The sequence below is a fragment of the Idiotropiscis lumnitzeri genome, chromosome 13, assembly GCF_059441095.1.
Source record: "Idiotropiscis lumnitzeri isolate Australia: NSW breed Sydney's pygmy pipehorse chromosome 13, RoL_Ilum_1.0, whole genome shotgun sequence".
Classification (NCBI taxonomy): domain Eukaryota; kingdom Metazoa; phylum Chordata; class Actinopteri; order Syngnathiformes; family Syngnathidae; genus Idiotropiscis; species Idiotropiscis lumnitzeri.
Window position 1 is genome coordinate 6,608,332 of NC_142403.1, and position 20,010 is coordinate 6,628,341.

Here is a 20,010-nt window from a genome sequence, read left to right on the forward strand (position 1 = left end):
TGCAATCTTACTGCATGTATTTTATGTTACACACACACACCTGAATAAACATTGAAAATCAAAACACATAAAGTTGTTGGAAAGCCTTTACAATCACGTGTTTATTAATAATCTGGTTAACAAGTGTATAAATGTCCGGAATTGAGTAGACTATTCTTCTGCGCATGAACGTATTAGCGGAAGTTTGCCCCTCATCAGCCACCGTAGAACACGAACTCTTCCGAGTTTGGTTCGGTTTTTATCGAAAATCCAGTTTTAAAATGTCACCCTTATTTCTTTTGATTTCATCTTCGTTAATCCTGGTTAACCGGGGCGACTCCTGCCCGTGTGAAAGAGCCGAATTATGCCAGCAGATACGCGACGAGAGAGATTTCGAGGTACGTTTGCTCCTAAAAGAATAAACCCTCCTCAAATTTTGTGGGATTACTGCGCGATTAGAAAATCCTCAGTATGTTGTCAAATAGTTCGAATAAAGCATGAAACTTTGAGAACGTTGTTGTGCTTTGCACACGGTGTTGCAGTTGTTTATTGGTTTCCCGGGGTTCCTGTTCTCGTTTTAACAAGTTTATTTCCCGTCTTATTTTCCAAATCAAAAAAGATTGATGCTGATCAGAGCAGTTTTATCAAAAGTTTGTAAGATACTGTATTATTTATATATTTATATTTTTGTTTTTATATATTTTTAATTTTTTTTTATTTATGTTTGTACTATTCTGTCAGGTGTCATTTCTATGGCGCGATATAGTTTTGCATTAAAAAAAAAAAAAGAAATTCGGAAGTTATTGATGCGCTCACTCTGGACGTTACAGAGCGTCATGACATGGTTGCAAGGCACGCTCAGTTGAATTGTTTTTCTCAAACGTCCACGCTATAAATTACAGTGCATTGGTAAAATCTGTATTGCGCAAGATTGTATAGATCGAATTTAAAAACTAAAACTGAAAATATCTCAAAAACTGTGAAAAAAAGCTAGAAAAGAGTAAAACAGTTCATGAGCGTCAAATATACATTTAGGGAGACATACAGCCATTTATGATTAAAATGTCGTTAACCAATGTCATTTACACCCATTCACCAATTGTTCTATTCCACTTATCATTACACTGATGGTGTAGTGGTACACTCGCCCGAGTTGTGTGCGGGCAGCGTGGGTTCAGTTCCCACTCAGTGACGGTGTCTGTGTCTGCCCTGTGACTGGCTGGCGACCAGTTCAGGGTGTAGTGCGCCTTTCGCCTGTAGTCAGCTGGGATAGGCTCCAGCACCCTCCCGCGCCCCTCTACAGGATAAGTGGTGTGGATAATGACATGACATGACACTTATCATTAAAGTCACAGGGCAGCTGGAGACTGTCAATCGCTCATTCAGACTTTTCTACCTATGGAGAATTACTAACCTTCCTTTTTTTGTAACGTGAGAGAAGCCATATTACCAGGAGAAAACCCGTCCAAGCATAGGAAAAACTTGCTAACTCCACACAGGAAGGACTGATCCCGTGAGTCGCCATAGTACTTTAAATCCCTTTCAGAAATATTCATCAAAATACATGTATAAAGAATATCAAACATTAAAACTCAACTTTTTGAGGGGTTTCCACTTCCTGATTTACCCAAAAGTGATCTCATACTATTGAATGAGAAAGCAAGTCAAAAGTTACGACTGGATAGTACCAGGGTATTTTTCTTTTTAGTTGCCCAGTAGATGTGGACATTTGGAATGGCTTTGCACGTTCTGTTAAGTATACAAACAACGACCTGGCAGGGAAAGTGGGTGGTAAATACTGTATACCGTTACATATAACAAATGCCATTTGGGTTTATGTGTTTTCAGGTGTTTGTGTTTGACGTGGGCGGGAAGACATGGAAGTCGTACAACTGGAGCATGGTGACAACAGTTGCCACATTTGGCAAATACGACGCAGAGCTCATGTGTCATGCCCATTTGAACGGAGCACGGGTTGTACTCAAAGGTATTATCTTGACCATATCATTTCATGGCTTGTCTTTATTGTCTACATATTGTTTGCGGACAGCGTAATTTTAAGTCATTTTTAAGTTACTGACACAATATTAGTCAGAAATGTTTGCTAGGAATTGTTTTGTTCTTTGTGTCTGTATAGTTTTTCAGGCATTCAGGTCACGATAATCAGCCATGGTTGAATCAAGGCAACAGGTCTCTTCGTTGAATTATTATTATTATTTTTTTTTGTTCTGTTTTCAGAAAACGTTCATAAAAGATTTAGGCCCATTCTCCCAAATCCACATATGCTTGTTGTAAGACTGAAAACTACTCAAAATGTGTATTGGCCCAAATAAACTAAAACTCTGCAGATGAGCAACAGGACTTAGTTTTTAGCAGAGAGTTTAAAAATACATGACGTATAGCCACAAGTCATATATGCAAATTTTGACAATAAGCAGTGTCATGTCATGTCATCATCCACACCGCTTATCCTGTACAGGCTCACAGTGGGGATGCGTGAGCCTATCCCAGCTGACTACGGGCGATAGGCACACCACACCCTGATCTGGTCGCCAGCCAGTCACAGGGCAGACATCACCGAGTTGGGAACCGATGCCACGCTGCCCGTGCACAAGTCATGCGGATGTACCACTACACCCTCAGCGACCCCACATTAAAGTGATAAAACAAAAATCTATCTTGGAAATAATTAAGAAAACAACTATAAAGTGAAAAAATAACCTTAAAACTATCTAATACTTAAAAGACATGTTGTGCTTCAAATTTCCTCTCATGTGCTTGTTATTGTGGCCCAAATCTCACGTCATACTGTCGCATCTGCCTTCTGCATACAGAAGGTCAGCAATTTAGTCGAATGGCCCTTGGGCATTTCTACTCTTAATCTAATGATTTTTTAGTGTAAATTCACACTTCTAGGATGTGTTTGAGAGCCCATTTGTACGTCTTTTATAAAGGTGATGTTCACCTCGCTTACATCGTGGACCAAAGCAACAGGACAGGTTGGATAAAGGAGAAGGTCAATTTGGCCAAAAGTCAGTTCATGGATGGGATCAACATCGACATTGAACAAGCAGTAGAAGAAGGCTCGCCTGAGTACTTTGCCCTGACAGACCTGGTCAAAGAAACCACCGAGGCTTTCCACAGGGAAATCCCCGGTTCCCAGGTGACCATGTTACTGTTCCCTGTGTTACACTCTCGAACCGCCCCGCTGACGCGATCCTCTTTTATAGGTGTCCTTTGATGTCGCCTGGTCGCCCAAATGTATCGACAAGCGCTGCTACGACTATGTCACCATCGCCGAATCTTGCGATTTGCTTTTTGTGATGTCCTACGATGAGCAGAGCCAGATATTGGGAGACTGTGTCGCCATGGCCAACGCCCCCCGCACGCAAACTCTGAACGGTTTGTGTTGTACTCGCGTGTCAATGATGACCTGACAGATTAATGATGACAACTTGTCTTTCTGTCTGTCTCTCTTCAGCCTATGATCAGTATTTGAATTTGAAGATATCTCCACAGAAGTTAGTGATGGGTGTGCCGTGGTATGGCTATGACTACCCGTGTCTCAACCTTTCACAGGTAGAGTATTCACATAAACTAATGTTGTGCCACAATCATTTAGCAAAGACACATTTTACATTAGAAAAATGTCATGCAGGTCAAAATGGTTTGGCACCTTCCACCATCTAATTTTAGATCTGAATGTTATCTCTGCCAGTCACGTTATTTCACTGTCATCGACAGATGAGAAGAGAAATGTTATTTGTTGTGAAAAACATTTTTTGGACCAAATAACTGAAATTGGATCATTTACCGAATCACACTTGTGCCAAAGTACGCTGATTGAGAAGCATTGATCGAAAGCAGTGATTCTAAGCCACTGGGTCCGGACACAAACGTGGATCAAAGTCAACAAGTATCATTTTTGACTTGTTTACAACAGTGCTGAACAACTCACTATGAACTAGTTTGCACAGCGGCATACAAATTCACCATCACAACTGTACTTACTGTTTACCATAGTGATTGTTTTTCCTGCAAATATTTACTGTAATTATGACTTTTGTAGCGCAGTCAGAAATGATATTGGGGTGTAACAGTACATTCATATTTTCCCTGCAGAATATATTGGGTAAGACAATCTGGTTCCCAACTACGTGGCCGCGGCCCGATACGGTCCGTGGGCCACTTTGGAGTGGGCTGCACAGATGAAAGAAAAAAAATACTTGAGGTACTTTCGGACCGGTTAATTTATTGTTCGAGACCGAAAAATATTATAATTTGAAAAGTTACCGGCTTCTCTCTGTTACATCAGACTCTTGACGCATGTCAAGATGCTAATTGTCTCGGGCACATTACACTAATATTAAACCCACAAGCTAGCAAAATGAGTACGACCACGTATGAAGCGTATGTTGGCGGTTCGCAAAAGTCAGGGACTTGTATGATCTGGTCCGTAGCAGGAAAAAGGTTGTGGACCACTGGGGTAAGGGACGGACGGGAACTACCTTGCACCTCCATAAACATGGTGCTGTTCAGCCTCTGCCGGGGAGATATGACTATGATATGCCTTTGGTAGTGCGTCAAACGTGAATACTAGCGAAGCATAAAAAAAAAAAAAGTTTAACAACGGTAATCCGCTAAAGCAGTAAAAAATACTTTGTTTTGTCAACTTTCTTTTGTAATGAGTGCTGCAAAAAATGCATCGCTACAAGTCTCAAGGTAATATTTGATGCTTGACATTTTGTGTGCCCTAAAGCAGAGTCAAATTCCAAATTGTAAGACCTCAGTGTAATACAACTTTCGAAGGTCCCTTGTATTTACATCCTTTTGCTAAAGGCTGTCCTCTTTTCAAGTGCAAATGATTGTATCTTCCCCTGCACCAGGATGGCATCTGTTCTATTGCCAAAGTGCCGTTCCGTGGCGCTCCGTGTAGCGATGCTGCTGGAAAACAGAAAGCGTATAGCTGGATCATGAAGCAGGTCAGCAGCTCCTTGTCAGGCCGCTTGTGGGACAGCAAGCAGCAGGCACCCTACTTCAATTACATGGTGTGTATTGGCTCTGCTTTAAAGTGTTTTGATTTCATGCCATTCTTTTAAATTCTTAACCGATGCGAGAGACCTCACACATGGCCAAGGAAAAAATAATGTGTGTTATTTCTGCTCTTATAGTATGTAATGCACTCCAAAGGACCAACACCGCACACTTTGCTAATTAACTATAACCCCACTGACAATAGCGAGTCTCCTCTTGCAACCCAGAAGTCTGTTGTAGTACCAGGACTGACCTGTAAGAGGCAGTATAGCGCTACATGGCATCCAGACTGTTGGAAATGATAGAGACTAGTATTAGTACAGGCCCTCAGGATAATCTTTTAGATATATCCTATTATCAGACCCCTACTGGAAATAAAAATAATGATTTTTATTATCAGTGTGTTTGTAGCCTGCTTTACAAAATACAGTAATTCATTTCCCGTTGAACATCTTCAAGTTAATCCAACCTTTTTGTCCTCAATTTGCAGGACCCAGAAGGGCAGATTCACCAGGTCTGGTATGACGACCCAGAGAGTATTTGCCTCAAGACAGACTTTGTGAAATCTAAAGGTTTGAGAGGAGTGGGCATGTGGAACGGCAACATCTTGGACTACAGCGAGGATCCGGTTGCTCGGCAGCAGAGCGCAATGATGTGGAACGCTCTCAATGGATGTTAGTTGGCTTAAAGTTTACGGCCCCTAGACATTTACAGCGGCTGCATTGTTGTTGCTAAGTCAACAAGTCCCTTTGTGGTGATAACACAGTGCCAGGTCTCAGACGTATACTTGCACTTTGGGCTTTATTGTTGCTTTTTTTTGCTGCTACCTTTCAATATAGTTTGGTCTCAGACATTCCACTAGGCTGAATGAGTACACTGTGATTCACTTTTTGTGTTGTGTTTTGTCATTATGACTGCAATTGAACTCACTGAGATCTATGTACTAGTCTGCCTTTTCCGCACAGCATCCGATAAATGAATGATACAGCAGGACCCTTGGAATCAATGCAATGAGGAAATCTGACAGAATTAAAGAAGTAATTGAGTGATTCCTGTTCTCGTTGAAAAATAAAAATCTCAACATTTCATATTTTGTCATGGAGTCAATTACCTCGTTTTAAGGATTTTGAGAAAGCCTATGTTGCTCTGTAAGACTGCTATTTAATAATTGACAATATAAGGTCTAATTTTACTCAACTTTATCTCTTTGATTGATGAAAATTGGTCGGCTCAAATTTCCACAGGTTGAAAGATTACGCTGTCGGTGTAGGAATGATGTAGTGAATACAGTGAAAACGTGCTTGACATTAGTTTCATGATATAAACTGGGAGGGAAAAAAACAGGAGATAAACTGCTTGTAACGGCCATTTCTTCATTAGACAAAAAAGCAAACAAATTTAAGCGTTGCAAAAGGATGCAAGTTGATGTGAAAAATTATAAGAAGTGGAGTTGGGGAACAGATCAAGTCCACTATTTTCGACATACCCTTTACTAGAAAAGATGTTGCATTGTATCTTGTAAAAAAATTTATGGAACAACTCAACAATATTGTACTTCAGAAAAACATATGCTAATAAGATAATTAAACCGACAACCAATTAAACACTTTGTGTCACGTGATTCAATCCTTGCCCACTTGGGACCACGATAATACAGGAACAAAAAGACACACAGTTTAACAACTGACAGTAAGCTGCAGTAAAGTTGGTCATTTTGTGCAAAGTATAATGCATATATGTATTTTTTTATTGCCTGTCTACATATGTCGATGCAACACTTGTGTTCAACTGTCTTTTGCTAAAAGAGTTATAACACTGCAACACCAATGCAACTTGTTAGCCAATCTATGGCATTTTGCATTCTTAGTATTAGGTCAAATCAACTGTCATACAGCAAAGCTTTGAAACACGACGATTCTCTTATTTTATGTTGACTTTGACAGTAAAGTTCAACTGTGAGTTGCATCCAGCAATTTAAAGCCTTTTTTTTTTTATTGTTCACGATCTGCCAAACTGCTGCTTGATGTCAAGTGAGTTGAGGTCACTGCAACTATACAATGCTTGTATCTCATTTTTTAGCTTGTAAGTCAAAGAAAAAAAAAACAATGAAATAAAATAATAATAATAATAATGAAATAATCAGAAACGTCGGCTTGTGTCTAGAAAAACTGGTCAGGTCACTTGTACCTCAAGGCACCACTGTATTTTTAAATGTAATATAAGATAATATAATGTACTTGTATACCGACAGTATTTGCTGTATTGTATTTTGCTGCAAACAAACTAACAAGCTCATTTTGAAACAATACAGACAAAGATTAATATTGTTATAGTCCATGTACAACTGTATCGGGATACCAGGTGGAATACGTTATGGCAGTCTGTGGCCATGTCGATTGTAGTTTTTAACTAGTCACCCGTACAAAAAAAAAAAGTCTTCCTCAGTTGGAACTGTTTTGAATCTTTGCTTTGTCTCGCGTTCCGTTCACAAAGTTCATAGATGCCACAGGCCCCTGATGGACAGACTGACTCTTCTTCTGGGCCAGCTCCGCTTTTAGTGCCCTCAGTTCAGTGGCAGCCTGTTTTCTCAGCTACAGCAGCATTTGTTGGAAGACAAGACATTGAGTGAAGGACTTTGAGTGCTTCACTGTATGGGCTACTTGTACTTTCAGATTTACCTTTATCTCCGTTACCAACTTCATCTTGGCGTCTTCCACCTTCCTCTTCAGGTTGTCGATGTCGTGGCTCTCGGTCAGGATCTGAATGATGAGCTCATTCTAAACACACGTGTTGTTGACTTAGGAATAAAGAAACAAACTACAAATGATTCATCGATGTACTTTTCCTTGAGGACAGAGTGTGTACTTTTATTTCCTCTGTTATGGCACATTCAGGCCTAGAAAATATACTGTATTATACAGATAGCAATATTCGTCACCATCAATGTGAGCGTACCTTTTCAGAGACTCTACCTCGCTTTTGCGGCTTGCCTCTGTTATCTCTGGCATGGAGCTGTTGCAGAAGTTTGTTGTAGAATGTCTCCAGGTCTTGCCGTACATTCTTTAGTGCATCTTCCAAAGGTGCAGTGGCCTTCTTGGTGTCAAAATACTTTTTTTTCCAGCTGTCACGGGCTGGTTAAATCAGAGGTGAACAAAAACAAATCTGACAAAAAACATTTCCAGGTATGCAGGTAAAGCATTTTAACCTGCTCTTATTAAAGTCAAACATCTGGTAAAGTGACAAACTGCATTTGAGACATAGAGCCATGCAAATTATTAATGCACTGAAAAAGCGTTCATTTTTTAGGGGTTCCTCAAGGCACGAACACGGCCGACAAATACCATTAAGCATTAAAACACAGGCTAATTCTATTATTTCACTTAAAAAAAACTTCATCTATATATATGGAAAAAAATATTAATATAATATATATATTTATGTTTTTTTCACTCCACTTTGGTAATTTCTTTTGGTAATTAACTTTATATATCTAATTTTCTGTATATTTATATTCTGTATATTATTTTAAAGATTTAGTATGTAAGTACACCAATATATCAGTTTTTGAGCACAATGCCCTTTCTGACAGAACCGGTCAATTTATTTTTCTTTTTTTAAAATCCCAGTTTGGGACCTGCACTGGCTGGGTAGTGTTGCTCTGAGGCAGTAGCAGGCAGATTACCTATGCAGACATTTTTTATTCTGTTCCTGTTTTAATTCAATTGATATGAGAATGTTTGAACAGCCACTTTTATTTTACTCATAAAATATATATTTAAAGGTTTGCTTTGCTAGGCTTTGGACAATGGCATGAATTTCCGATCAGAGCCCCAAATACTCATCGGTTAAAAAAAAGTTGGGTCTATATCACTTAATTATGATTAAAATAATAGACAGATGGAAAAAATTTATCGAGGTGTGCCCCGAAGAATTGTTTTAAGGCCACAGTCAATCAAGAAACTGTGAATGTGAATTTCATTTTGATTATCTTCTTAAGTTTTCACCACCTTGGTTCCTGCGATGTCTGTTCTGAGCCAACAAATCTTTGCCTTTCCTGAGCAACTCCTGCCTTTTCCACTCTAATTGCTTCCTTTCCTCCTTCACCAGCTTGATTTCCTCAATTAGCTCTTCTCCTAGAGGACACAAACACAGTTTCAAATGTGAGCTGATATCCCTCAAGTGAGTCGTTTTCCTGACGTGATGGCTTACTATTAGTCGGGATGACGGTGGAAACAATGGACTTGTGGGTTGTCATGGTAAGGTCCAGACCAGGAGGGGGAGAGGTGCAGCGAATGGGTCGGGATAACACAAACGGGCTTTCTGTCACCTTGACAACAAACAGAAACCATGGATTTACATACGTTTGTCTGCACAGAACATCCTGTTTTAAATGAGGCATTTCAAACATTACCCCGCTCATTGTTTTATTCCGGAGAGACTGAAATGTGTGCAAATCTCGTGATTTCCCGAGCCTGCAGACAGAAGAACAGAATATGTGCTTACAGATATCAATATAATAAGCATAGTGTGTAGTGTGAAGTGGGAGCTGCGCTCACTGCCTGTCTGAATCTCCATCGTCCACCAAGTCCACAAGTCCTGAATTTTTGGCCACTCTGTTCCCTTGCTGATAATGTTTCTTCTTTCTGCATGTTGTTTCTTCCTCTTGGGGATGCTCCCTCACCTGAGAGTCACCTTTACACAAAGCGCATTGCAAAGTGTACATATCCATTTCTCTTTCTATTTGAGCCCCTTTCCAGCCTGTTTAACGTCTCTGTCCTCCAACACACAGAATTCAAATGATCAAGATTCGTTACCAGGCTTCTGAAAAGCTTGCAGGTGAGCTGATGATTTGCATTAGTGTGTTGGAGGAGGAAGACATAAACAACAGGATTGATAGGGGCTCTTGAGGACCGCACTTAAATTTACTCGTGGCTCGGCACCCAGGATGAACTTTTTATCGATATTTTGACAATAAGAAATCAATATTTTCTGTTTTGTTCTTCGGGTGCAAAGCCCCATTTTTTGTAGAAAATGTATATTTGAGTGTTGACACACACAAAAAAAATACATAAATAATAATCGAAATTTCCCCAATGCATTTCAATGGCCATCAACTGTACAAAGATTTTCACTATTTGCGGACGGGCCTACTCTCTATCCTCATGCAAATAGCGGGGTTCCACTCTGTAGTTTTAAGTTGTCATTCGATACTCGATGCCAGCCATGGTTTATTTACACTTGCACTTTTTGTGCCCTATATGTGAATTTTCCCGAACACCAATACATTTCGGGGCCACTCGATCTTATTGCCAGAAAGACCCCGCTCCTCTTGCCCACCATGTCGTCCGTCTGAGGAGCTGTAACCCTGCTCTTCTTCATCTTCTTCCTCCTCCTCCTCCAAGCTCGAGGTGGGAACAAGCTGGTGGGTGGAGTGGTTGATGTGGGGGAACTTCAAAGGCTCTTTTGCTTCGGCTGGCGAGCTCCACGTCTTGAGAGGGTAGTAGGTCGGGGGGTCTGGCGAGCTGCTGCTGGTGTCGGGGCTGAGCAAATGGGAGGAAAGGCTGCTCTCATTCTCAACTGTGGGCAGCAGGTAGAGCTCCGGCTGGGCAGCCTGGAAACACACATACAGTAATAACCGAATGAAGGAGAAGATGAAGAAATTAACAGTTTCTCTTTAATGTTATTTTACTGTTTCATTAATTAGGCATTTGTGGACCTCTGCTTCTGTAGAGAACAAATCGTACTGCGCTCGTACTGCTTTGCATCAGCACACATTTACTTGGGACAACCATAATTTGAAAAAAAAAAAGAGAAATTTGATATAATACAAACAATAAAAAATGTTAACTGTGAACTGATGGTGGCCAGCTGTTGTGAAATTTGATAAGAAATGTCAATCAACCTTGTGCTTGGCGGCAATAGTAATTACAATGGGTGATTGTTCAAAAAGTAAAAATATAAATATGACTCAATGTGTTTTACATACATACGGTGGAGCAAATGTTTTCACTTTCATATCCTTCTCCTGCTTGCTTTTGACCTGACACACAACAGACAAAAGCAAAGATTAAAAAAGGTGTTCGACTCACACTCTGGTCTTGCATCGTGTGACTTCAGATAAACTCACCAGAGCCAGGCTGCGGCCCACGCACTTCAAGAAGGAAAATCTGTCCACGCTCCTCTCTGTGCCAAGAAGCTCCCCCAATTCACTCCTCAGAGCTTTCAGGGTGACCTCAGGGTCAACCCTAAATTAGGAACATTTGTTTTACAACACACCTATGGGACTGACAATGATCATACGGGTACAGACTTGTACTATGTGGAAAAAAGTTTTTTTTTCAAGTTGAACTCATTTTTTTAAACTAATGTTTGATCCATCCATCCATTATCTGTACCGCTTGTCCTCACAAGGGTCACGGGTGTGCTGGAGCGTACCCCAGCTGTCTACGGGCAGTAGGCGGGGTACACCCTGAAATGTTTGCCAGCCAATCGCAGGGCACATATAGACAAACACCTAGGGGCAATTTAGAGTGTCCAATCAACCTGCCATGCATGTTTTTGGAATGTGGGAGGAAACCCACGCAGGAACGGGGAGAACATGCAAACTCTACAAAGGAAGGCCGGAGCCGGAATCGAAACCACAACCTCTGCACTGTGAGACCATCGTGCTAACCAGTCGTCCACCGTGCCACCTTCATATGTTTTAGTGTATATTAAATATAACAACATTTGGCACACTTCTATAGCAGAAGACCCTATGATATATACAGGGAAATAGAGGGGGAGAAAGCGTGAGAACGAAGAAGCGGAGGAAGAGAGAGAGAGATATAAAGAGAGACAGTGGAAGAGAGGGATGGTGTGAGAAAGCGCTAGGGAAAGAAAACAAGAGGTTCAGAGAGAGGGGACGTTAGGTTGAAAGAAAAGATAAAGGAATGGAGCGAGAGAGGAACGATGCAGGGGGAGAGGAGGATAGGGTGGAAGGAGGAAAACATTGGCATGAGAAAGAGGCAAAAGAGGAGAAGAAGAAGAGCGAGGGAGTGGGACAGAGAAAGGGAATGAGTGAAGGAAGGAGACAGAGACAGGGAGAGGAGCATAAAGGGAGAAAGAAGAGGATGGTTGAGAGGGGGAAAAAGGTGTGTGAGAGAGGGGGGAAGGAAGTTGTGGGGAAAAGGAGTGGGAGAGGAATGGAGGGTGACATGGTGCAAGGAAGGCATGGAGGGGGTGAAAGAAAGAACAAGAAAGAAAGGGAGAGACGGACAGAGTGAGGGAAGAAGATGGGAGCGAGAGAGACAAGGGGAGAGGAAGAAGGTATGGGTGAGGAGAGCGAGAGAGAGGGGTAAGGAGGCTAAAAGAGGGGGCAGAAAGGGAGATATCTGGATTGGATTGGTTTTAGTTATGTTAAGTAACAACAATTAAAATACTTGTGGCATAATAATGAATAACGTGACAATTAAAACTGCGTGATTCACGTGTCCATATTTGTTCGGGCATGTTGCTGCCTCTTTTGGGAGGTAGTATTCATTGTATTTCTTGGATGAATAATCGTAATTAAAAATATATGCATTAGGGTAATATAAAAAAAACAATACTTTAACCATTAAAATGTTTTGTGCATGCTTCAAATTGATATATTTTCTACTATTCCATGCAAAAAACAACAACAAAATGTGACCTGATGAAGCCTGCAGATATGAAACTCTCTGTGGCTTCTGCAGGAACTTTGTTCAGCTTCACATTCCACTGGTCGTCTGGTACATAGAGAACATGGAGCTCCACAAACTGAACACACACACACACACTAAACAGAGAATGCCCAAAGAGATCGTTTGTCTATTCATGCATTGTGAACATACCTTGCAACTGACTGGTCTCCTGTCGGCGCTATATGTTGATTCACACGACATCTCCATCTTCATCAGTGCAGTCATGCACATGCATGCTCCTCGCACGGAGAAACGCTACGTTTTTATGATATGTTGTTTGACCCAACGGAGGCGTGGACTGTTGTGAGTCGACTTCACACAGTAGTGCCTCAACACACACAAGTCTCCAGATTCTTTTATGAGAGTGCCAGCATCGGTTGCTCCGGTTGCAGAGGTAGCAAAAGTAGTCACACTCGTACTTAAGTAGGAGTACAAATACGTCTGTATTTTTTTAAGTGTACTCAAATTAGAAGAATCAAGTCTTTTACATATGTGAAATAAAGTACAAGACTATTTTGACAAAGTAAGGAGTAGAAAGTACAGATATAGTGGATATAAAAGGTCTACAGTCTCCTGTTCAAATGCCAAGTTTTTTTTCCTCCAAGCGTTCATTTTGCCACTCTACTCCATAGCCCAAATGTAAGACTGCTGATTGTTGTCACAAGCGAACTGCCACCACTTGCCAACATTTTCTACAACTCCCTGAATGGTCAATAACACCGAAGAAAGGCAGAACTTCGTTTGAGATTAATTAGGAGAACTTAATTGGTGGCACGTGTGCTGATTCTCTGAACATGTGTTTGAATTTGATTGATTGGTGAATTCTTAACTCAGTCACACCCTATTATAATGCAGTGTGCATGCACACTTGCAATGGACGTCAAAAAATAACCTGGATGTGCAATGCCGGCTACTTGGAGAAGCGAGAAGTGAACCCACCGGCGGCCATCTTGCGTTATCATCTTTCGCCTAACTCAAACACATTGATTTCTGTTCATTCTTTTCTGTCTCTATCGCGATAATGCCCCAGTGTATGGCGTATAGTTGCACCAATAAATGGTCGGATCAATAAGACTGGGAGAAGCTCTGCCTGCACATTCCATTGGTAAAAATGTGATTATATATTTTCGCTCATAACCGCAAGCAGGGTTCATCTGCATTATTTTGACAGAATCAAGAGCAAGAAAATAAAAAAGCAATGAAACTTTGAAAATTATGCAAATTGATTCTATGTTCACATCACTAATAAGAGACTATTGCTGTGAAATGTAAATCTCTGTAAGTCATAATATTTATGCAACGAAGAATATAATTACATTAGTGGTGGGATAAAATTCCTAACTTTTTTTTTTTAACCACAAAAAATGTGGGATGTATTTTTAATTCACTATATGTTTTCAAATGCAGGGAGGAAAAATAAATACTTCAGAAAAAAATCTTTAAGTATAATACATATAACTGAAAAATCTTAAGTACAGTCAAATCACGAAACCTCTCTGGATTTAAATGAATCTTTAACAATTAGTTAATACTGCACATTTTTTAATTACGTATTAATTATACACAGGAACGGTAACGGTGAGCTCGTTAGCAGAACGTACTGCTATCTTTACGAAATTCCGTCGCAATTTGTACCACTAGAGGCAGCTATTGTCGTTCCACTTTCACGTGTAGCGTTTAAGTACTTGGGAAATTGCAGTAATTATTTCAAACGCATACTTTCTCCCTCTACAAAAAAAACCCCTCGTTAGTTTTAATCACACCAACAATATGGCACAAATTTAACAACACATTGCACGGATCGAATCAGAATCTTTATGAATGATGACTTATTTTAAGCACTTTAGTTTGCATGGTAACTACCAATTCCTACAAGATTCTAAAACTTTGAAGGCACCACTAAAAATCACGCCTCCCAACAAACCGGAAGTGCACTCGTCGCTGGCTTGTCAACAAGTTTTTGGAAACTAAACTTTACTTATTTTTCTGAAACTAAAATCCATCAATTCAAAATAATAAAAATGTCGGGGTCATCCAGCATCGTAGCGATGAAAAAGGTTGTCCAACAACTTCGTTTTGAAGCAGGAATAAACCGAGTAAAGGTAAAAACTACGCCTGTTGTAGTAGTTAGGGCGTTTCTCGAAGTGCTGTTTCACTTCGACTAAATAAGTGGATTCGCCGACTCTGGAGATTTACAGATCCGGTTGTTCTGACGCAATTGACTATTTTTACTATTGACAATTTTTGGTTATCTTCAGGTATCCTTGGCCGCGGCTGACCTGCAGCAGTTTTGCCTTCAGAACGCCCAGCATGACCCGCTGCTCACCGGCATGTCATCCAGTAACAACCCGTTCAGACCGCAGAAAGTTTGCTCCTTCCTATAACAGCGAGGCTTCGGCTCCCGTGAGTCCCACTGTGCATTATTTCAAAACGGAATAATCCTTTATAAAACATTCACGCTCACAATCTTTCTTCAGGTCTCGTGAAGATGGACTGGAATCGCCTCAGGAGTGTTAGGGAAAATTGCATATTTTTTTTTTTTTACATTTGTAAAAATGTGACTAGTTAACATTTCCAGGTGCTTGCAAGACACCCCCCACACACACATTTTATGCATGATTAACACCAATTTACTTGGTTTAAGGTAGTTGAATAACCAGATACCCAAGCCGAACCTACGCTAGCGCAGCCATAACTATAGTAAATGTTTGTATGCAACAAATGAAAATGGTAAATATAATGGTAAGAAAGCAGGCCTTCTTGTGATGAGTTACTTAGTGTTCTTATCCTGCTGCGCACAGCATTTGTGACCTACAAATGTCTGAATTACAGTAAATATTTGTATGAAAGACTCTTCAGCCATAAAAAAAAAAACATTGATAAAGTGAGAATGGTTTTATGCCGCTGACATTCTTTCGCTGCTTCACTGATTGTAACTTTGAAATATATGTTCTGAGCATTTCAGTCAATTCTGGACGACCTGTACATAAAAAAAAACAAAAAAAACCCCAACTAGAAACCATATAGCACCAACACATGCCTTGTTTTTTGTAAAGTTGTCTGACTTAAGGAATAAATATTAACACAATTCGCTCGCGGTCTCTAAAAATTATATTTTTGTAAATGTTTTGTTGTGCAACACAGAAATCAGAAAACTCGAAGAGAACAGTTACCTCAATATAAGTATTTATGATTGTTCATGTGTGAGTCTAACAAACATTTACTGTGTATAACAGCACCAAGTGCAGTCTCACACAAGAGTTCTGAACACTTATAATACATAATGTAATGTTATTTGCAATTTTGGGGCGTGGCTGTAGCAATGAGACACCTTTTTGAAAGGGGCTAAACATCAGTAAATATGATTCACACATTGTAGTGTGTTAAAAGCATGAACAACAAAATTTGTTTTAATGTATTGAGTGTGTAATCAAGACTGCAACCGCTCTCAAGATCCACAGTATAGTCATTTTGTATAAAACCACAAACAGCTGTGGGATAAGCAGAGGTCCATGCGTAATCACAGGAGAGATGATTTTGCCTTCATAGCTGAAATTTGCGCCTACATGCATCCATCTCATGGCGCTACAAACAGAAGGAAAACACAGTGATAAGGCCTTTTAACTTCACTACCAAGCCAAGAAGAAGCACTTAGTTACAACATTTGTTCATGAATCCTTGGTTTTGTCCAATTGGTTTGGCTTAAGAACAATGTTTCCCTTTGGAAATAAGGGAAAATCCAAGTTACAATATTAATTGTCATACAAGATCAACAATAAACACAACATAGACTAACTTTTAAGCAGGGGTGCGCGCAAGTGGTGTGCATGCATAGAGAAAATATTTCACTGCTTCAGTGCTAATTTGAGTTTGACACATAATGCATCGGCCATCCCGGTCTCGCTGTGCTGCAACTTCAAATTGTCAAAAAAAGTCATGGAAAAAAAAAAAAAAAAGTCATGAAAAAATGAGCACCCAACAACCACCTCAGGTGCTCATTTGTGAAGCACACCAACATTTTTGTGTGAACCCCTGTTTATAAGTACCGCAGTAAAAGTTACCATATATGTTCCTCATGCATCTGATTCTTAACTTATTTACTTCTTTGGACTCTTGTGTGATAGAGTCCAAAGAAGTAAACCGATTAATTTCTAGTCCTGTGTGATAAATTATGTTCATGTTGAAAAGGTACAAATGAAACTCCCATAGTTATTGTGGCATCTACCTGTATGAGATGAGATGAAATGCATAAACTCACCTTTAGGACCCACTCGTACTCTCCAAACTTTGAATCAAAGGTGCCTTTCTGCAGAGAGCGAAGCTTCAGAGTGAAGCGAGGACCCAATTCCTGAATGCCGGCCTTCTTCTCATTCTTGAAAATGTATCTTGACACACGCAACAATGATAGAATAAGCAGCCTTGAAACCATGGCAACCAAGTGACTGGGAGTGTAGTTTCTCATCAGATGCTGTCAGGTCTAAATGCCCTGACGCCTTTTGGGAGAGCTTACTGAAATAACTTACTAAAGGTAACGGCCGAAATAAAAAGGTGGCTGAAAGGCCAGGAGAAACCAGGGAATGTTGTTGGTTTTTACTGCTCACCTGTGAAATCGGAAAAAGATGAAGTCTCTCTGGTTGTGGAAGGTGGCTACTTGTCGACCCACAAATTGTGGGTTTTGCGGGAAAAGAGCAGCAAACATCCGGCCGATGCTGTGGCCCAAATGTGTGGTGAAGTTGTTCAAGATCACTTCTGGGCTGTGCGGTGTTGGGTCCTTACCTCGTCTCTGTGACCACAAAACAGCACAATCGTGTTGGGAAAATACATGCTCTCTAATTGATCCTAACATTGATAGAATTATTAAGCAACTTGTCCAGAGACAACCTGACAATGTCACAAAAGATTAAACATTTTCGACAATTTGCAAAAACCCTCTCACCGTCTGAAATATAAATTACTTGCCTTCATCTCTTTCCGTAGTCGAACACTGCTGACCTTGAAGTGTGCTGTGGGACCTTCAGGCAGGTGACAAAGAACCATACCATCTTAGAGTTGGAGTTAAGAAAGTTGGAAGGAGCTCCATGTTATACATGGCTCACACAGTGTTTTAATCCCACGTTGGGTGCTTCAGGGTATTTTTACAGCCTAACAACAGTACTCTGTCATGTGTTTTTAACCGCACATTTTGTAGAAGTTTTGCATTCATTTGACATTGTTGTCAAAACAGGTATATGGACCTGGAACATTTCTGGAGAGCTGGACTATGCATGCCAGACCAATAGTTGGTGATGCGTAAAGAATATCTGAAACTGAATAGTTATAGATTTTTTTTTTTTAAAAAAAGGTTTGCCAAAATTAGACATCTTCAAGCTGATGTAAAAGAATGTCTCGGCAGTCTGGATTTTTTGCCCTTTTCTAATAGGCAGCACGTGTCAGTGAGTGTCGTTCCTCCAGAGAAAGGATACTTGGCACTTTGCGGTCCTCGTTGACGACAATGAGGAATGTGAAGTCCCTGGCGACACATTGGGGAATGACCTTCTTGAGGGCCAAACCTCTTCTGTAGTACACATGAGCGTTTGGGATCACAGTGGCCATCTGCTCACAGAACTTCACTGTCCTCTACGAGAAACACGGGAGTACCGTTCAGCTTTTGAAAAACAGAATTGGCGTTCACACAATGGACGAACATGCGCTCACCCCTTTGGGTCTGTCTGACGTTGTGATGAGCACTTTGGGGTTCGTTAGGTTGTTGAAATAGGCAGAAAATTCATCTGTTGCTTCATCAAAGGCAATCTAAACGGGTCCCAAAACGACAGAGATGAAGCCAAATTCATCATATGACCATAGATGATAAAAGAAGCATGGCTTCACCTCTTCATCTTCCGGGTCAACTGTCGTTTCGTCGTACACTCTCTGGTTTTCTATTGTCTTGGGGACTTGTTTTGGCGGCGCCTTCAAAAGAATGACAAAGAATTAGAAATAGCACCACACATCAATTAATATATTTTTATCACTCATTTTTTGAGTGTTGATTGTTCATATTTAAACACAAATTTCCAAATATCAAGAACAAAGTTGAGCATCAATACAAATCTGATATAACCACTTCATAATTATTCCACTTCATCATATAAACGTGTTTTGGGCAGAGGTTAATTTCCAAATAATAAGCTACATTATTCAGCATTAACACTACTTCTTGTAAAATAAGCCCGCAACTCCCGAATAAGCTTTTATTATTACTACAACTGCTTTAGTATAACTACTTTTCAAACTACAATTTTTTTTCAAGCGCCAGTCACGTGCTCGAGTAAGTAAACACCAAATTAGTGTCGTATTATTCTTCAACACCAGCAATAAAAGAAAAAAACTCACCTTGTTACCCAACAGTTTTTCTTGTCTTTTCTTCTGTTTCTTCAACTCGATCTTTTGCTGAAACACAAAGAGAAAACAAATTTACACTGACCCAATGTTATTAAAAGGACGATATAATGTCAACATACATCTTCATGTTATGTTATTTTTGGCAAAGTCTCATTCGTCGTTTTACGTCTCAGAGCAGCTTAATTTAATTACCTTGTAGTTCTGGAACAGAATTTTTGTGGTCAACAGAATTTGTAAAGTTGACCAGAGGACTAATTATTACTTTTACCTGTGTCATTATTCGTAGGTAACAGTAATCTTACTTAAATACAATTTTTGCCCACTCTACTGTAACGGCATACAAACAACGCTAATGTACTTGTATACCCGCCTCTCAAATGAACGCTGAAAGATATTTTCTTATGCTGAGCTATCACGTCACTTTACTTTACTTTACGGTAAATAAATTTATCAAAATTGTCAAACCACACAACCAGAACGTCAAGAGCACCGGTGATGAGATTTAAAAAAAACTATTAAGTACTGTTAAGGATTTTACCTTTCTTTTCTCCTGCTTTAGTTTCGTAAACATAAAGTGTCTTCGTTGTTTATTCTTGATTTCAGACACACTGAACGTCGGTGGAAAGGCGACGGTCGCCTCCGTCTTCTCTTCTTTCACTTCAACGACGTCGGCTTCCATCTTGTCTGGTTGTTCCGCGCTCTTCGTCGTATCACTTTTATTCTTCTTTTTCTTGCTTTTGCCATTCTGGGTGACGGGAACCTCGACAATATCCATCCTCGTCGAGCAGTGTTTACAGAGAGGGCAAGTGTACTTCACGTGTGCAGTTACTGCTAGCCACTAATTCCGTTCTTCACTTCCGGGTCACAAAATTTGCCAATTTGTTGAACACGTGCAACCCCTTCTGACGAGGAG

At 40.2% G+C, this 20,010-nt stretch overlaps 4 protein-coding genes across 6 annotated transcripts; 2 read left to right on the forward strand and 2 right to left on the reverse strand.

Annotated features, from left to right (window-relative positions):
• Positions 1–165: 165 nt before the first annotated feature.
• On the forward strand, positions 166–6,101 carry ctbs (chitobiase, di-N-acetyl-). Its single transcript, XM_088313614.1, has 7 exons — positions 166–377; positions 1,828–1,966; positions 2,934–3,142; positions 3,210–3,381; positions 3,461–3,558; positions 4,866–5,027; positions 5,504–6,101. The coding sequence occupies exons 1-7, from the start codon at positions 261–263 to the stop codon at positions 5,690–5,692; spliced, it is 1,086 nt and encodes a 361-aa protein (XP_088169740.1). The 5' UTR covers positions 166–260; the 3' UTR covers positions 5,693–6,101.
• Positions 6,102–6,409: 308 nt separating this feature from the next.
• spata1 (spermatogenesis associated 1) lies at positions 6,410–15,220 on the reverse strand. Of its 3 annotated transcripts, none has more exons than XM_088313610.1 (12): positions 12,867–15,220; positions 12,686–12,792; positions 11,141–11,258; positions 11,000–11,053; positions 10,351–10,624; positions 9,570–9,705; positions 9,425–9,485; positions 9,223–9,340; positions 9,021–9,146; positions 7,969–8,144; positions 7,692–7,772; positions 6,410–7,604 (listed from the first exon to the last, which is right to left on the reverse strand). In XM_088313610.1, the coding sequence occupies exons 1-12, from the start codon at positions 12,945–12,947 to the stop codon at positions 7,455–7,457; spliced, it is 1,482 nt and encodes a 493-aa protein (XP_088169736.1). In that variant the 5' UTR covers positions 12,948–15,220; the 3' UTR covers positions 6,410–7,454. The 3 variants fall into 3 exon arrangements, with proteins under 3 accessions (XP_088169736.1, XP_088169735.1, XP_088169737.1); XM_088313609.1 differs by having other exon boundaries at positions 7,692–7,790; positions 12,867–15,217; XM_088313611.1 differs by lacking the exon at positions 6,410–7,604 and having other exon boundaries at positions 7,692–7,790; positions 7,986–8,144; positions 12,867–15,219.
• LOC148324171 (guanine nucleotide-binding protein G(I)/G(S)/G(O) subunit gamma-5) lies at positions 14,611–15,806 on the forward strand. The gene is made up of 3 exons (XM_088313619.1): positions 14,611–14,818; positions 14,975–15,119; positions 15,194–15,806. Exons 1-2 carry the CDS (start codon positions 14,738–14,740, stop codon positions 15,098–15,100), a joined length of 207 nt encoding a protein of 68 aa, XP_088169745.1. The 5' UTR covers positions 14,611–14,737; the 3' UTR covers positions 15,101–15,119; positions 15,194–15,806.
• Positions 15,807–15,880: 74 nt separating this feature from the next.
• On the reverse strand, positions 15,881–19,992 carry rpf1 (ribosome production factor 1 homolog). The gene is made up of 9 exons (XM_088313616.1): positions 19,636–19,992; positions 19,089–19,145; positions 18,585–18,665; positions 18,411–18,506; positions 18,179–18,332; positions 17,676–17,758; positions 17,318–17,499; positions 16,975–17,101; positions 15,881–16,301 (listed from the first exon to the last, which is right to left on the reverse strand). The coding sequence occupies exons 1-9, from the start codon at positions 19,870–19,872 to the stop codon at positions 16,260–16,262; spliced, it is 1,059 nt and encodes a 352-aa protein (XP_088169742.1). The 5' UTR covers positions 19,873–19,992; the 3' UTR covers positions 15,881–16,259.
• Between the last annotated feature and the right edge of the window lie 18 nt (positions 19,993–20,010).

Coding starts and splice junctions, on each gene's coding strand:
- spata1 (XM_088313609.1), bottom strand. CDS start 12,947: ATGTGCATGACTGCACTGATGAAGATGGAGATGTCGTGTGAATCAACA. Junction 11,054..11,140: donor TGGGCCGCAGCCTGGCTCTG/GTGAGTTTATCT, acceptor GTTGTGTGTCAG/GTCAAAAGCAAGCAGGAGAA. Junction 9,486..9,569: donor GATGGAGATTCAGACAGGCA/GTGAGCGCAGCT, acceptor TTCTGTCTGCAG/GCTCGGGAAATCACGAGATT.
- LOC148324171 (XM_088313619.1), top strand. CDS start 14,738: ATGTCGGGGTCATCCAGCATCGTAGCGATGAAAAAGGTTGTCCAACAA. Junction 14,819..14,974: donor CAGGAATAAACCGAGTAAAG/GTAAAAACTACG, acceptor GGTTATCTTCAG/GTATCCTTGGCCGCGGCTGA.
- rpf1 (XM_088313616.1), bottom strand. CDS start 19,872: ATGGATATTGTCGAGGTTCCCGTCACCCAGAATGGCAAAAGCAAGAAA. Junction 18,666..19,088: donor AAAAACTGTTGGGTAACAAG/GTGAGTTTTTTT, acceptor ATTCTTTTGAAG/GCGCCGCCAAAACAAGTCCC. Junction 17,500..17,675: donor GACTACGGAAAGAGATGAAG/GCAAGTAATTTA, acceptor TTGTGGTCACAG/AGACGAGGTAAGGACCCAAC.
- ctbs (XM_088313614.1), top strand. CDS start 261: ATGTCACCCTTATTTCTTTTGATTTCATCTTCGTTAATCCTGGTTAAC. Junction 378..1,827: donor GCGACGAGAGAGATTTCGAG/GTACGTTTGCTC, acceptor ATGTGTTTTCAG/GTGTTTGTGTTTGACGTGGG. Junction 1,967..2,933: donor AGCACGGGTTGTACTCAAAG/GTATTATCTTGA, acceptor TCTTTTATAAAG/GTGATGTTCACCTCGCTTAC.